The following is a 16,837-nucleotide window of genomic DNA, read 5'->3' as shown; positions in this document are numbered from 1 at the left end:
TTGTACAGCCTACTAAGAACTCTTGTAGCATGAGTAAGTACAGGCAAAGTTTCTTCAGAGGAGGCTCCTGTAATACTGAGGGTCACCTCTATGCGAGGCCTCACAGTACAGTGTCATAAAGGAAGTGCCTGCTTAGCAGACAAGAGGAAGGTAGTGCTCAAGCACTGTCAGCACAGTCAGTCAAGCTGTTCTGGAAAATCTGTCGGTGTGTTACCAAAGCACTAAACATATACAAGCCAGGCACAGGGGCACACTCTGTGATCCCAGTGACTCGGGAAGCTGAGGCAGGAGGACTGTAAGTTCCAGGCCAGTGTGGGAGACTTAGAAAGACCCTTTCTCAGGATGAAAAATAAAAAGGGCTAGAGGTGTAGTGCCCTTAGGTTCAATACCTGGTAACAAAAAAAAGTTAAACATATTCAGCGATCCTGCTTCTGGGAACTTACCCTACAAAAACATTTGCTAAGACATAGGTGCAGGGTTCTTCCCTACATGACTGTACACAAAAGAAAAGCAGCAAGTAGCATGGAATGGCACTCCAGAGGGCAGAGCTCAAAACAGCAAGGGATGTCCACACATAGAACACCACGAGGCTGATAAAAGAAGAACCAGCCTCACTCACCCTCACCAACACACAGCTTCCACAGTCGCTCAAACTATCAGCCTCTACCTAGGGCAAGTTAGAGATAGAAAGGTGTGGAACACAAGAGCCACAGGTTCTCATGGTGGACCCATATGCCTGTCAGAGAGTGCACACAGGTGGCAGGATGTGCAGAGAGGGCAAGTGCTGGGCAGCTGCACATCTGGGAAGGGACTTGGGGGCCAGAGTGGTCAAGTGAGTCAAGGAGGGTTGACTGTTCACCCACCATGACTTGAATTCTCTCTTTTTTTAATTTTTTTTTTTAGTTGTAGTTGGACATAATATCTTTATTTCATTTATTTATTTTTATGTGGTGCTGAGGACTGAACCCAGTGCCTCACACGTGCTAGGTGAGCGCTCTACCGCTGAGCCTCAGCCCCAGCCCCAACCCCCATGACTTGAATTCTCCTATGCAGCATGTATCACTGTTGTCTCTGCTTAATTTAAAAGAAAGAAAACTACTGGAATAAAGAAAATAATATTTCACCTACTGTCCCACAGCTCTGTACCTGGATGATCAGGACTCAAGTCTTCCACTGCGATTTGAACCACATCCGCTAGGTCCTGTTCTGACATCATCCAGAAGGAGCAGAGAGAGGCCGGCCCACAAGCAGGGGTCCAGCTCACAGGGCGCTGGGTGTCTGTCACCTACAAAACAAAACCAAGAAAGCAGAGAGGAACATTAACAAGTATGACGTATGAGCCAACAAACTCCCACCACATGTGCTGGGGAGCTCCGTACTGTGGGTCTGAACTACAGGATGCTCCTGCCCGGACCACGCAGGGCCCACTCTGAGATATAGACCCAGCCTGGCAGCACCACTCGGGCTCTCTTCTCAAGGGCAGGCCCAACCCCACTGAACAGCCTCACTTTCCCACTCCGCTCTGTGGTCACCTTCAAAGACAGCTTCCTAGTGTGGGTTTGGGGAACCTCACCCCACCTGCCTCCTGCAACCTCCTGCCCTTACCTGCTCCCCACAGGCCTCAGCCTGCTCTGACTGCCACACCCCAGAAAGACAGTGTCCTAGCTGCACAGCACCATTGGTCTCCAATGTGACCTCTGGTCCCATGTCCAGAATGTCTCCTAAGCAGACCCTCCATGCCTGCTCCCACACCACATGGCACTGGGATTAGGCCTCAAGAGACTTTGTTTTCCAAAAACAGAAATGAGGCCACATTATCCCAAGTACAGTCTATCAACTCAAATCTAAATAAGTAATTTCAGAAAGTCTAGGTTAGAAGGAACCTGAGCAAATAACACAATAGAATACAAATACAAAAAGGAGAGAAATGAATAAAATTTTAAGAATGTAAAGAAGAAAAATAGATGAAAAGGTTTTAAGAAAAGGTAGCACAGAAGAGAGTAAAAAAAAGACCCAACATGCATTTAAGAGGAGACTCTACAGGCGAAAACCAAAGCCATCAAATGAAATACTAAAAATGCAATACAAGAAAACTCTCCTGGGCCAGGGGCGGGCTCAGTGATAGAAAAATATAAGGCCCCATCAACTCCCAGAAACAGCAACAGAAAAAAAGAAAACTCTCCCAAAAGCCGTTGCGGGGGCGGGGGGGGGGGGTAAAATCACTAAGGTGGGGGATAATAAAATGTAAGATAATAAAAATAAAATGTAAGATAATAAAAATGTAAGAATGCTATTCAAAAATTTCTTTACACATCCAGGCAAAAGACTAAATGACTTAGTAATGGTAAGAAAATTAGATGCTTACATCAGAACAGAAGAGAATGAACTAACATATTTACAATACTAAAGGAAAGGAAATGAGCTAAGAATTCTACACCAGACAAGATCACTCTCAAGCATAAAGGAACAAGCTGTGACCAACATGCTGCACTCAGTAGGTAGTAACCCATGAGCACTTCCTGAAGAACATGCTAAAAACAACTTCAGGACTCAACCCCTGGAAAAGACGCACAGGAGGTCAGTGGTGAGTTCTGGACCCACACGCAGGGTAGGCCCAGACAAACCCCACAAAGGAGACAGCACAGTGTGGACGACACCCGCTCCCAACACGGCAGAGCAGAACCTAAATGGGAGAAAAATGGGAAGCCCATACCCAACTGTAACAATTTCAGCAATCGTATTGAGCAGCAGTGTTTACACTCCCTTCTGGGAATGCTCAGTGTACAAATGAGTGCTATTATCATTCCTAATGTCCTTAAGAGCCTGGAGAAGCAGGTACAGTGATACGAGTCAAGGAAATGCCTGGGGGCTAAGAACTGAAATCCAAGTACAAACTTCCATGCACATTCATATACACTCTACCTCTGTCTACCACAGAAGTATAGAACCAGCAATCAACAGGTGACCACCTGCACCCTTGGAGCCCAGGTTATGGTGCCAAAAGCCGTCTCTCCCCTAAGGAGACCATGGAGACATGGAGACATGTCTGACTCCAAGTCTGAGGCAAGTAATACACAAGCTGAGCCTAGAACATCCTGCAATGTCCAATCTAAAGAAAGACCACAGAGTTGTGTCAGAAAGACTCAGGGGCCAACAAGAAGAAGCCAGTCCTCCTCAAAGGGGGAACAAATTGACCATCAATAAGGATGATAGTTGCAATGGGGTTAAATAGAAATATTTTTAAATTCATTAATTTGGAGGGTACTGGGGAACTAAGCATAATTTTTTTAAAAAATAGTAATAATATATCAAGCGTTTATCCTGTTTTCCTATACAAATTGGGTCACTCCTCTGAACAGAATTATCACAGCAGAGAAATGAAGAAGAAATGGTCATAATTTTGCAATTCCTAATAATCTGGGAATCTGGACCCTGGAAAGGCAGGGCTGGTAATATCAAAAAAGAAAACCAACATCATTTGCCTCATTAGTGAGGAATACACCACTGCCCAGGTGGAAGCTCACCACACAAAACACTGGCTCTCAGTAACCTCCTGCAGCTTTTTTTTTTTAAACATTTTTTTTTTATTTTTTTAGTTGTAGATGGACACAATATCTTCATTTATTTATTTATTTTTATGTGGTGCTAAGGATCGAACCTAGGGCCTCACACCTGCAAGGCAAGCGCTGTACCACTGAGCCCAGCCCCTTCTGCAGTTCTAAAGAGACTGCTCCAAGTTATAGCGGTTTCACTCACTGTTTTTAACTTTCTGATGGTTCTAACACACATTCAGTAGGAACCACACTCAAATACTGGTCTTTCCTGACTTTCTGCTGATGATGGGCAGCCAAGGTGTATACCCTAAATGTTCCCACTACTCTTGGTGTGCTATGCTGCTAGTCAGGGTGCTCGGCAGGATGGAGCACTGATGCATTTTCAACAAAGGACCTTTTTTTTTTTGGTGGGAGTACCAGGGATTGAACTCCAGGCACTCGGCCACTGAGCCTTATCCCCAGCCCTATTTGTATTTTATTTAGAGACAGAGTCTCACTGAGTTACTTAGTGCCTCACTTTTGCTCACTTTGAACTCACGATCCTCCTGCCTCAGTCTCCTGAGCCACTGGGACTACAGGTGTGTGTCATCACACTCAGCTCAACAAAGTACTTTACATGGCGTACTAGAAGTGACCCATGGCAAGTGGTGGAACAGCCATGCTACCCCTCACAGGAAATGGAGAGGTCTGGAGAACTTGCTGAACAAGACTGCAGAGATTCAGACAGCAAAGCAAACCCAGACTCGGGGCATGCCACAAATAACCATTAAACCTCAGCTGAGCGGTACTGGGGTGGGGAGTACCAGGTCAGCTTTTCACTGCTGTGACAAACCCCTAAAAGCAACTCAGGGGAGGACAGGTCTATTCTGGCTCTCAGTTTCAGAGGTCCAGCCCACGGTCAGCTGGCTGCATTGCTCTGAGCCTGAGGGAGGCAGAACATCATAGTGGAAGGGTGGAAGGGAGGCAGGTTGCCCTGCCCACAGTGGCCAGGAAGCAGAGAGCAAGAAGCAGATGCACTCTTCCAGGACACAGCCTCAGTGACCTACTTCCTCCAACAAGTTCCCCAGCCCCTACAGTCTCCACCACCTCCCATCAAAGCCATCAATTATTAATCCATCAAAGGATTGAACCATTGATAAGATAAGGGCCCTCACGATCCAATCACTTTCCAAGAGGCCAACCTGAACATGTCAGCACCAAGCCTTCCACACTTGAGCCTTTGGGGGACGTTCTAGATCCCACCGTAATAAGAGGCGTGCAGAAATTAAAGGAGACTTCAAACATTAAACAAAAACAGACAAAACTACAGGACTGAAGAGTAGAAACCTGGGTAGTGGAGCTCTAAAGACTGGTGCTGTCCCACAGAAGCAAGGGCATGCCAAGAGCAAGGGTGGCCGGCCACACGCTCCTGGCCTGGGTAGTAATGGGGACATGCGCGGCCTAGGAGGCGTCCTAGTCCACCGTCCCTCTTCTGATTTCTATGTCTGCATCATACTCAATAAAAAGGACATTTTAAAAGGGAAAATTCAAACAAACTAGGAAAAAATATTTGTTGCACACAGGCCAAAGAGCTCATTTCCTTCCTTCATGGCAATAGAAAAAAGGTCACAAGCCTACTCAGAGTTCACAGGACGTCATCAAGTGGCATCCTCAGCCTTCTGTGTGCCTAGTAACACACAACACAAACGAAACATCATCTCTCCACAGGTGTGACAAAGGCCACCCAGGAGATACCATGGTAGTCTCCAAACTGCAGTGCCCAAGGCCAGCGCTGGGACTGTCTTCGGCCATCTACCCGGTAACCAGCTCCAGGTACTAGGGTCAGACAGCGGCCACCCTGCTTGACCCAGGTGAGCCTCCAGGCCCAGTGTGTGATGGTGCTAACCCATGACAGGACTTGAGGGAAGGTTGCCTGGCAGTCACATTGAGGATTCATACCTCACATGCCATAAATCCTGTCTTCTCTTCCAACCAAAGCAGCAAAGCCAAGACTAGCTAAGGGATAAACTACACTTCTTAATGAAGGCAGCAGTCCTCAGTCAGATAATGCCACCCCACCAAATGCTGCACTGGTGGATTTAAGACATTTTAGGGTCACAGGCTGCTTTCAAAATATTTTTTTTAATGTTTTAAAAGACGATATAAACTCTTTTCTGAGAAAAAGCACAAAAGACAGGCAAAGTTTTACCAAGTTCTAGAGGCTACATAAATACCACAACTGCAGGCTGCCTATCCCAGTACCCCTACCCCTTGCTCCCCAATGAAGACCCCTAAGCAGGGCAGAAGGCCACCAGACAGATGCACCTCTAGCCTCCCCTACAGCAAGCTGTGATCATGGGACACAGAGACAGAAACCTCTGGAAACCACCTCAAAAAGAACTGGCATGTGGCCTGGGCACTTCTCCATACCCTGTTCAGCTGGTTTCCAGGCCTGGGATGAGGATAGGACAAAAGAGCTGAAGGGTGGGGAAGCCGCAAGGAGGAGCTCGGGCCCTCGCACTCACGGGACTGCCCACTGTCCTAGGCTCTCTGCCCCAGGACATCCTCATAAGAAATTAGAATAACCAACCTGTGATTTTAAACCAGGCCTGGTAGTACACACCTATAATCCCAATTATTCTGGAGGCTAAGGCAAGAGGATATACATTCAAGGTTATTCTAGGCAACTTAGTCAAACACTATCTCAAAATAAAACTTTTTTTAAAAAAAAGAGTTTGGGATATATCTCAGTGGTGGAGCACTTACCTAGCATGTGCAAAGAAAAAAGAAAGAACAAAAGAAAAAAACCTATTTAAACAATGTTAGCCCTGGAATCACATTCACAGATGGGCCTGGGTCCACACATTCCATGTTAAATACCTGTTGGGCCAGGGGAAACCTTTTTGAAATGACCAATGCAAGCTTTACCCTGGTTTCTAAAAGCTCTGCAAGTGGCTTAAGAAAATACTGTGAACTCACCATAAAACCCTGTATCCTAACCTCCTCCAAATGAGGACGCCACTGTTATCCAAGTTGTTTTCTCAAAATGATTCTGTTGCCAGGATAAAGAGTCATTTAAAATTCTGTTAACAGTGAAGGTTTCAATAGAAAAACCAAGGCAATGAGCCCAAAAAAACTGGAACAGAGTAATGCCTGTGGTTGCCATTTTGGCAAATTAAATGTGTCATTTCTCAGAAGTCCTGGGGATAGTCCAGTCTTAATATAATAAAACAGCTGGGTTGAGATCAATGTTCAATAAAGACTTAGACAGTTTTTCCTTGGAACCTCCATCTCCCAGGGTACACGTGGAGAAAAGGGCACCCCCAGCCCCCAGCAATATCCCAAATGCTCCACAGCAGCAGACAGCGAAGTCAAGGGTGGCACAGCCATTCACCGCAGTCATGAACAAAACAGACTGACTTAACTGCACGTACCAAGAAATGTAAACAGAGAGTTCCAGAGCAGCACATATGACACAATACCCATCCTTTCCCTAACAACTGCACATGTGTCCCAAGTCCACAGCAACTGCATGCAGTGCCCACGTTCCAAGGCCTCCGCCAGGAAGAGGCACAGCCAGCAGGAGCTCCCTCCCTGGTGCTCTACCTTCCAACCTACTCAGTTTCCATAAGCAATTTTTTCACTGGTTACCTGTGAAACTCTTTTCCTAAAGCAAAACAGTGGTAGATGAGGCCAACAGCATCAAGCCAAAAGGAACCTGAGAGCCCTTTCATTACCTGCCTCGAAGGCCCCTCAGTGCACAGGCTGGGGAGAGCCCAGCTACACAGGGCCACAGAGAGAAGCCACTTCAAGCCCAGCCATCCTCGAAGCCCATGGGCACCTCTGGGATCCTAGACCCCAAGGCACACTTTCTCCACTCCCTTCAGACCTCCATCCCTTCCTCCTATGGATTCTACTGATGACCTATCAAGAGCTCCCCTACCTCTGCCCCACCCAGCTTGGCTGGCCCCATGTCTCCCGGAAAGTCATACTGCCATCTTCAAAACTACCTCTGTGTCCAGACCAGTTTTTCCTATCTTCACGGCCCCTGGCAGCCCATGCCACCAGAAGTCACATGACAGCCCATCCACCTCAGTTGCTCTGCTCCAGGAGCTCCGTTCCCTCAGGGATCCCCACATGCCATCCTCCATCCTCCCTGTTGCTCCTGTGGGACTTTGCTCTGCACTGCCACCCAGGCCACCAATGCCTATTTCTGATGACCCTGAATTACCTCCCTGCTGCAGCACCCAGGACTCAGTGCTGGACCCTCTGCTCAGGGGCAGTGGCACCTGACAGTCTGGCCTGGTGGCTCTGAAGCTAGGAACTGTAGCTGCTGCACACCAGGTCCGCCTCACACTGCCCTGGGATAGCTCCCGGGCTGCTCGCAGGTCAGCACATGTGCACTGAGCTCGCAGCACTCTCCAGGCTCTCTTCCCATCTCACCTCCCAGAGACTCGGGTCAAAACCTCCTGTGCTGACTGGGTCTTCCTTCTTCTTTCCTCTCGCAGACTCTGGCCTCATCTCACCAGTCCACCGCCTGTCCAGACCCAGGTCTGTCCCCTTTCATCTAGACTCACGCACTGCTCTCTTCTGGTCTCTTGCTTCTGCCTGCCCAGTGATAGCCTCCAACACAGCTCTGGGATCACATTCAGCAAGGGTCAGTCCAGTTGCAGTTCCAAAGACCTTAGGACACTCCTGGGCCCTCTGAAGCGAATGTGGGCAATAACACTCTTATAAGTTCCCTTCAGGATGCCGCTCCTTGCTCACTCCGTCCCATTAGCCCCCAAGTTCTTCAGGCAGGACCCAGCACAAAGCCCTTCCAGCCAGACTTCCACCTGGTCCCTCGTCCCAACCTGGGCTCCCACACCATCTCCTCAGTGACCCCTGACCACACCCAACTGAGCCCCATCAGCACCCACTCCTCGGCCCTTTCCTCTTAACCTTCCATATATCATAGTATCCGTCACCTAGAAGGGAGCCCCACTGGGGCAGGAGCTCCCGTGGCTCTGCTCAGGGCCTAACACAGGGTGTACAGGTGCCAGCACTCAGTTATTATACCCACAATGAACCCAGAAGAACATTCTGCTCAAGTCACACACCGCACAGGTGTGGTGTCAGCATTCCCATGGGATATCACCGCTGAGGGGAACCCTCACTACCCTGACTCCATCAGTGCATGCTGTACACATGTGGCCACACCACACTTGAACCTATGGATATGTACAAGCATCATGTTAATCAAGAATATTAAGTTAAAAATTAATAAAGACCATAGATTAAGGTCTTCAAAGTTCTTTGTGTCTATGTTCTCATTTCAAGAAAAGCTGCAGTATAATCACCTACATAAATCTAAATGGTAACTTTAAAAATGTAAATGAGGGGCTGGGGTGTGGCTCAGTGGTAGAAGGCTTGCCTAGCATGTGGGAGGCACTAGGTTCAATTCTCAGCACCACATATAAATAAATGAATAAAATAAAAGTCCATCAATATCTAAAAAAATATTTTTTAAATAATGTAAATGACCCATTATTAACAGTGATAATAAAACAAACTGCTATACATGTCAATAACATACAACAGTAGCTGTTCATCAGCTGAAATAGGTAACTGCAAATATATTTTTAATTTTGCTATTACTCAAGTATTTTGGGAACCCATAAAACAAAACTGTGAAGACATCAAAACAGGAATAAAAGAAAAGCTATTTCAATTGAAATAATTTTTTCCTTTTTTATATTTATTTTTTAATTATAGGTGGACACAATAACTTTATTTTATTTTATGTGGTGCTGAGGATCGAACCCAGTGCCTCATGCATGCCAGGCGACCGCTCTGCCTCTGAGCCACAGACCCAGCCCTGAAATAATTTTTCACAAAGCAGCTTTAGCAGTAAAGGTTAAAAAAGAAAACACTACAGATTATTAGCTCTCATTATGTGAAAGGAAATAGCAAGAAAAAATAACTCCATAAACCCCCTGTGTTCCAAACTGGGAGGTCCCTCCTTGGGGCACCCTTGGTCACTAGTGAACAGCATCACACAGGTCACTTGGGAGGAAAGACAAAATGGATTCTTTTCCATCCAGTTTTAGAGCACAAGTATTCCTCATGGAGCTTTTTCTTACACTAACCCGTGATGAGAGTGTCCATGCTGCATATGATCTGAACGAGGCCACATCCACAGAAAACAAGAAACTACAATTCACACACACAACCTCCCAGGCTGGGGATGCTCTCCTGGAAGGAGCAACTGTCTACAGAGAAGCATCCCATGTGCCCTGGGTAAAACACAACCCAGAAGAGAGATGACAAACTCCAACTCCCTGCTGGCAAGCAGCCTCCGAGCCAGAACAGCCCCAGCACAAGAGAAGAGATCCTAAACCTAAGGCACCCAGTGTGTGCAACAGCACACAAAAGGCCCTGGAAACATGGCAGCATGGTAGGGAACCTCACCTGGCCACACGATGTCCCCATTCTTCATGCCATGCCATCTCCCTCTTAAGACTTCTGGCCAATCTGACTTAGAATGCTTAAGTCCACAATGCCAGAAAAATTAAGGACAGCAATTTCATTTTCTCTTGGAGAAATCATTAAGCATCCAGTTAGAAAGCTATGTCTCCAGGAACAAGGAAACATGGGAGATGGAAGACCACTCCATTCAACTTAACACTTTTGTGATATAAGAGCTGTAATAAAATAAATAGCCAGTGTGAAGTCAGCAAAGAAATCAACTTTTATTAAACGGAGATATGTATAAAACAGCTTACTTTTTTAGCCCCAAATTAGTCTGAGCTAGAATATGCTAAGATTGAAATGGGGGAGAAATTTTTTAAAAGACTGTAATTGGCTGTTCAGGATGAAGAACTCAGGAAGAAGCCAGAACTACTTTTTCCTGGGTATCCACATATTCTTGGGAAACTTCAGGCAACACTTAATTTAAATTTAAAATCAGGAAAGGAGGCAAACTGGCCTCAGGTCAGGTCCTCCCCACTTATGTTCCTAACGTTTGATTAATCTTCAAACTTTGACTTCTATTCTCCTGACACAGGTACACGTCCTCAACATGAGCCATAGGGGCAGGAGCAGACAGCCCTCCTGCAGTTCTGAGCCGCAGCTGGCTTCAGCCTGCAGGGTGCCCAGCCAAGCAGAGGGCAGCAGGGTAGGCTGTGGCAGGTGCACAACAACTTCCCGGCAGCCTTCTGGGACAGGAACACACCCTGGTGCCTAAGTGTTTAAGCAAATAAGTTCAAAGATCATTATCACAACTCCAAATGCTTGGGCAGGAGTTGAATTTTTAAGTGTATGGCTAAAAGTTAACCCTGATCACATTAGTATGCAGAATCTAGAGACATGAATGAAAAGGCTTCACACTTTATGGCAGACACCCTCTGACCTTTTAGTCTCAGGACCCCCTCAACATTTTAAATTACCGAGGCCTCCAAAGAGCCGTGCCTGCATTCTTATCCCTGGCAATATTCCATATTTGAAATTACAGCACAAAAATGTAAGACTATTGATTAGGCACTGTTACTTAATATTTACTATTTATTACAAAAATAAATAAGAATTACAAAAATCAACATATTACAAATGAACAAAGCATTTTTTATGAAAATTAACTATAGTTTCAAAAAAAACAAAACTTTCTCAAGGGACATTGCTTTTGCACTTTTACAAATCTCTTTAATGCCAAGTTCAACAGCAAGGAAATGCATCTATTTCTAAACTGTTGAGTCGGGTGGCTTTGGCTGATCCTGTGACAAAAGCCCAGCCTCACAAGGAGACACCAAAACCCAAGTCTTTTATTCTTCCTTGAAGGCTAGCTGCAGTGTGACCCATGAATACAGTGGTGAACTTCCACACTGACCACTCTAGGGTCCACCCACTTGCCTTGCACAGGAAGTGGAGCTTTTGCCCAAGTGTGACCTGTGTCCATCACCGACAAGACTTGCTGAGCAGGTCTTCCCGATATTGCAGTTACATGACATCACAAGTGTATCGTCCTTAAAGAAATGGGGGACAGTGGAACAAGTCCCTGGATGCCCTCTTTCTATTCCCAAAAACCTAGCAAAGAAAGTGGGACAATGGGAACAACGAGAGCAGCCTGGTTTGGAAAGTCCAGATCCCGTTACCTTGGAGGATGCTGGCTTTCTCTTATGTACACTGAGAGGAGGACAAGACAGTGTTAACTGTAAAAAGCCACTTTCTTCCCCACACACCAGGACAGCTGCTCCTCGGGATGCTGCTCAGACAAGCAAACTAAGTGAACCAATGTTGATGGTGTCCCTGCTCCTGCAGCCTAACATATAAAACCCCTGACTGGGGAAGGAGCAGAACTGAGAGCACTGTGAAAAGGACCCGTCACTCATCCAGGCAGCCACCATGGACAAGACACTGAGAGAGAAGAGGCCCTGCTCAGCAAAGCAGTAAGGGATACAGATGCTGTCAGCCTGCTGCCACCGGACCTTCCCTGCAAGCATTTCTCGCCGGACCTTCCCTGCAAGCATTTCTCGGCTCAGCCCTGTGCCTCATAATGCTATCTCTGGGTATTTTCTTGGGGGTCTCAGCAACCTGTCCCACTGCCCTCGTGCAACTGGGCATTGTACATGCCAAAAAGCATCATGATCATTAACACTGGCACTGACATCCTCCTTGAGGGTACTGCTGGGGTCACAGTGGCAGATACAAGCTTTCCAACAAGATTTTTACTTAACAGCTCAAATGATGTCACTTGCAACAAACCCCATTAGTGGTTTTCTCTGAAATGACAGGCTTCTGATCATTTTGGAAAAAAAAAAAAAGAAAGAAAGAAAAAAAAATCAGGTTGTAAATTTTTCTTTCACAGCAACCCAACTGCAGAGGCCTGTCCTGGAAACCCACCCGCTGGGAATGCAGGCGTGCTTCTGCACACTTCACCTCATCACAGAGGATCAAGAGGCCTGCTCAGTGAGAAAGCCTGAGGAGAGGATAGCCATCAAAAGAGCTGGAACTGGACTCTATGGGGAGGAGCCCATTGCAAGAGCACCACCCAGAAGTTACCAACAGGCTGGAACTGGAGGGTCTTTGGTTTCTGCTCAGCTGTGTGTGGTCTGGGAGAGATTTACTTAATAGAATGACTTCACTACTTTATCAAGGACATTCTGAGTGTTTTTAACTGCAAGGCAGTGGAGAACAGGACAACACAAACATAATTTGGGACCACAGCCTTGATTCAAGCTCAAGCAACAGCAATCTTGCCCATCACCGACACCCTGACACCAGTGCAAACAGCAACACAGAGAAAAAGACAGCCATGTCTAGGCTACTGGCACTCAGATCGTCCGTGCCAGCCTCCTAGAGCTGAACTCTCCTCACCTGACCACTGGCTTCTTTTCCCTATAAGAACTGCTCAAAGGGATGCCACCCAGGCTCCCAGCTGCTCAGGAAGGAAGCCTGCAGGCCCTGTTCCTCTCCTGATCTGCTAGCCTTCAATACTGACCTTGGCCAGGTACTGGTGGTCCCCCTGCTGCCAGTTCCCCTGATGTCCGCTTCTCTGCTCATACCTGTCATCGACAAACACTCTTGCCAAGGCCCCGGGCTGCAAATGGCTCTATAGTGTAAATGCCACCTCTGCAGGGCACGCCACATTTACAGTGTGCTCCCTGTGTCCCTCCCAAACCACAAATGGCTGAGCAGGAACCAAGCCCTCCAGGCCAGCCTGTCAGTACCTTCCAGACTGTGCTCTTCAATAAGTTCCTCCCTGTGGAGCCCAGTTCCAGCATCTTCTATGGCCATCCTCCACTTACAGCATTAGCACCATTCCTGTGTAGGGCCCAAACCCTTCCCAGTCAGATCCACAGCCAGCCTGCATGTGACCTTGCTCCATTTTTTCACTGCACAGAGGCAACTGAGGCCATGGGTGGGAAGTGGGGTCCACAAGCCAAACCCATTTCCCATCTATTTCTATGAAGCCCGAGAGCCAATAATGGGCTCACAATTTTAAATAGCTGGGGGCTGGATATGATGGCACACACCTGCAATCCCAGCTACTTGAGAAACCGGGGCAGGAGGGTAAATTCAAGGTCCACCTGGGCAATTTGAGGAAACCCTATCTTAAAATACAATGAAAAGTGCTGAGGATGTAAGTCAGTGTTCCTAGGTTCATCTAGTACTGGAAAAAGTAGTTAGTCGGGGGGGGGGGGGGGGGGGCGCGGAGTGGCTCAAAAGAAGAACAATATTTCATGATATGAAAATTACACGAAATTCGAAGTCCAGTGTCCACAAGTAAGGTTTCATTGAAACATAGCCATGGCCAGCTATGTGCACACTGTATGTGGCTGCTCTCACAATACAACAGCAGACCAAGGAGCAGACACCCTATGCCCCACCCAGGAAAAAAAAAAACACCTAGACTCTAGTCCTCAGCAGAAAAGTGTCCCAAACTTCATGGCAGGTATTTGGGAGCACAACAGTGACCTCAATAATGATCTTCATCCTCATGGCAGGCACTACACCACTTCCCAATTCTCTGTCACATGCAGAAGTCATGCTGAAGCCCTCTTGGGAGCCTCGCCCCTCATTCCCAGCTGCCAAGGCCTCCTGCTCCTTGGAGAATCCTTCCCATTCATAGGGCTAGATCCCACAGCCCCCAATCACTCTGGTCCAGCTCCTCCCTTCAGCAAACAGCCATGCACCAGGAGTTAACGCTCGGCTTCGCTGGTGGGCTACCTGTTGTAAGGAAATCAGCGGATCCCCACAGAAGTCACACACCACTGCATGAAAGACTAAATGGTAAACTGCAGCTAACACCATATGCTAAACTTAGCCCCACTACCCTACAGAGATGGTCTTTTTACAACTTTATATATGACATCTAAAGGTACCTAAGCCCAGTCAAATGCCACTCACAACAATATGCAGCTGGAGAGTGGCTGCCATACTTCAACTGGAATCTGCAATGTGCAGAACCATGCTCATCTATTTTTAAATGCTAGCTGCGGGCTGATAAACTGACTTGGGTTTAGACCCAAAGTTTGAAAGCTAATGCACCTGAAATAAAGCCAATGCCAACTTCTAAAGACTCTCGAGTTCAAGAGCACTGGGGCACATGGTGTAAGTGGCCAAGGAGTGCTGCAGGAACTCCCACAACCACCACAAGGGTAACCAAAGCTCCCAGAGCTGGAAACACATCTACAGGGAGGTCACATTATGGAGCACCTGGCTACTCCAGGAAGCAGTCTGGAGCACCTCTGCAAGCAGCCTGCTGGCCCTGTGCCACAACAAGCACTGGCACAGTGAATGAGGTGCACTGGACACAGGTGAGCTGCCTCCTGAGTCTTCAGCTGCTAGCCAGCAGTCACCTGGGCCCCAGCCCATCACGGAGGGGTGGGGAGTTTGAAGAGCACTGTGCCTGGAGACCACAGCTGTCAGGCAGCCGCTCCTCACAGTAGGAGTGCACCAAGCCTCTTGAGCCAACAGCTGATCATCATAAAGTAGGAAATATTCAGAGCCCTGCAGGCAGCTGGGCATATGCCACAGCCCACCTGGACCCAAGAAAGCTGATGGTGAGGTTGATCCAAATGATAACCCTAAGTATCATTTGAGATGAGTGAGAAAAAAATGTTTTTAATTTGAAAGTAATTTTTTGCACTGACCTGTTCTTATAAGAAATATTGGCCCTAAAATTATAGAAATTCATACTAAACACTGCAAACTAACCTCATTTAAAAATAATTTATAGTTCTCAACAGTGTCACTGAATAACAGTCAAAGCATAGGAACACAGCCAAGTACAATTCACCACAAAACGTGCAGTCAGGCCACTTCCCTGAGGCCAGGAGGTACTGTGAGCCTGAGGCCCCAGGACCCCCTGAAGAACCAGGAGGGTTGCAAGCCCAACCAGACAACACAAAACCAGAAGAGTTAACTCTACCTCCAACAGTCACGAACAGTGACAAGGATGGGCCCAAAGGCAGAGGCAGGGACCACAGGCCACAGCTGGGAGCTGGGCTGTATACTTCACACCAACTAACCTGTCAGGCAGCTGATGAGGGAGATGCAGCGTGGGAAATGGACACGAGCATGTAAGCAGGTCCCCAGTCCAGCCACAGAGCTAAGTGCCAGGCCCTACAACCCAGGTCTCTTAGGACAAGCATGACCCCTTGGGCTACTGCCTCCTGAGTCAATGAGCCAAGCAGGGCCTCAGCCTCAGCACTATTGGGTCTTGGCAGCCTTCCTCAAGATCCTCGCAATAAATCTCTCCCTTCTTCAATCCCTCCCACAAAAGATGCCCAGAAAACCAGAAAGCCAAAGACTGCCTGGATCTGCTCTGATGATGATAATCTTAAACTGTCAAAACATCCACACAGAGCACATAAATGTATCAAAGATATTCTAACTTTTGAAAAACTATGCTAGCCAGGCATGGTGGCGCACATCTGTTATCCCAGCAGCTTGGGAGGTTAAGGCAGGAAGATTCCAAGTTCAATCCCAGCCTCAGCAACTTAGCAAGATCCTATCTCAAAATAAAAAGGGCTGGGGATGTGGCTCAGTGGTTGACCACCCTGGGTTTAATCACTGTACAAAAAAAAAAAAAATGCTAATAGCAAGTGTCTTAATGAAACAGAATATTTCTTGCAGACATTTAAGAACCGGGGACACTTATATGCAATGGAACAGACTTCCAAAACCATGCTGTGTTTCTGCAGGAGGGCAGCAGAAGCTAGAAGGACGGACGTCCTTGGCACAGAAGCTAGAAGGACGGACGTCCTTGGTGGGAAGCAAGGACGTGTGCTTCCCACACATGCATATGCGACCCACCAACCTCAGGACTGCCCTGCTATTTCTGAGAAGGGCCTTCTCACAGCCAACAAACCCCCGACACAGTGACATGGCTCCTTGGAGGGAGGGCCCTCCACAGACCACAGGACTGTTGTCAGGACTACAGGCTGTCAGAAGTGTGGTGCTCAGACCAAGCCAAAGTGGGAGAAGACAAAGCACCCCAAGCCAAGAAAATTCTCATCACCACTCTGGACTATGACAGCAAGAAACTGATGTAACACTTTAAGATGACTACCAACTACTACTTAACTTCTTAAGTGTAAAGGAAATCGAGATGCTGCATTGAAAATAAATTATTTTTTATTAAAGAGATATAAATGTATTATCTGCCTCTCAGGAATGCTTTTTTCACCTTAATCCAGTAAAACCTGACCTTTAGAGTTTTTTTTAAAAATGATGAATAAATGTCCATTGCTGTACAGACACACCCTGGAAAATGGTCTTTACCCAGCCCAATAGGAATGGATCCGCCCATCTGGCCTAGGGGC

General features: G+C 47.1%; 1 protein-coding gene across 12 annotated transcripts in view; it reads right to left on the bottom strand.

The window, feature by feature from the left end:
• Banp (BTG3 associated nuclear protein) overlaps positions 1-16,837 on the bottom strand; it is an 85,792-nt gene that overhangs the window by 61,525 nt on the left and 7,430 nt on the right. For 7 of the 12 annotated variants that reach the window (XM_040280170.2, XM_078032799.1, XM_078032801.1 and 4 more), the window contains one exon: positions 1,129-1,285. In XM_040280170.2, the coding sequence (XP_040136104.1) occupies positions 1,129-1,216 (88 nt within the window). In that variant the 5' untranslated portion in view covers positions 1,217-1,285. Of the gene's footprint in view, positions 1-1,124; positions 1,286-16,837 lie in introns of those variants that run through there. The other 5 variants (XM_078032802.1, XM_078032803.1, XM_078032806.1 and 2 more) reach the window with 2 other exon arrangements.

Source organism: Ictidomys tridecemlineatus, chromosome 15 (assembly GCF_052094955.1).
Source record: "Ictidomys tridecemlineatus isolate mIctTri1 chromosome 15, mIctTri1.hap1, whole genome shotgun sequence".
NCBI lineage: Eukaryota > Metazoa > Chordata > Mammalia > Rodentia > Sciuridae > Ictidomys > Ictidomys tridecemlineatus.
The sequence above is the reverse complement of the archived record's forward strand: the minus strand, read 5'-3'. Positions and strand labels throughout refer to the sequence as shown.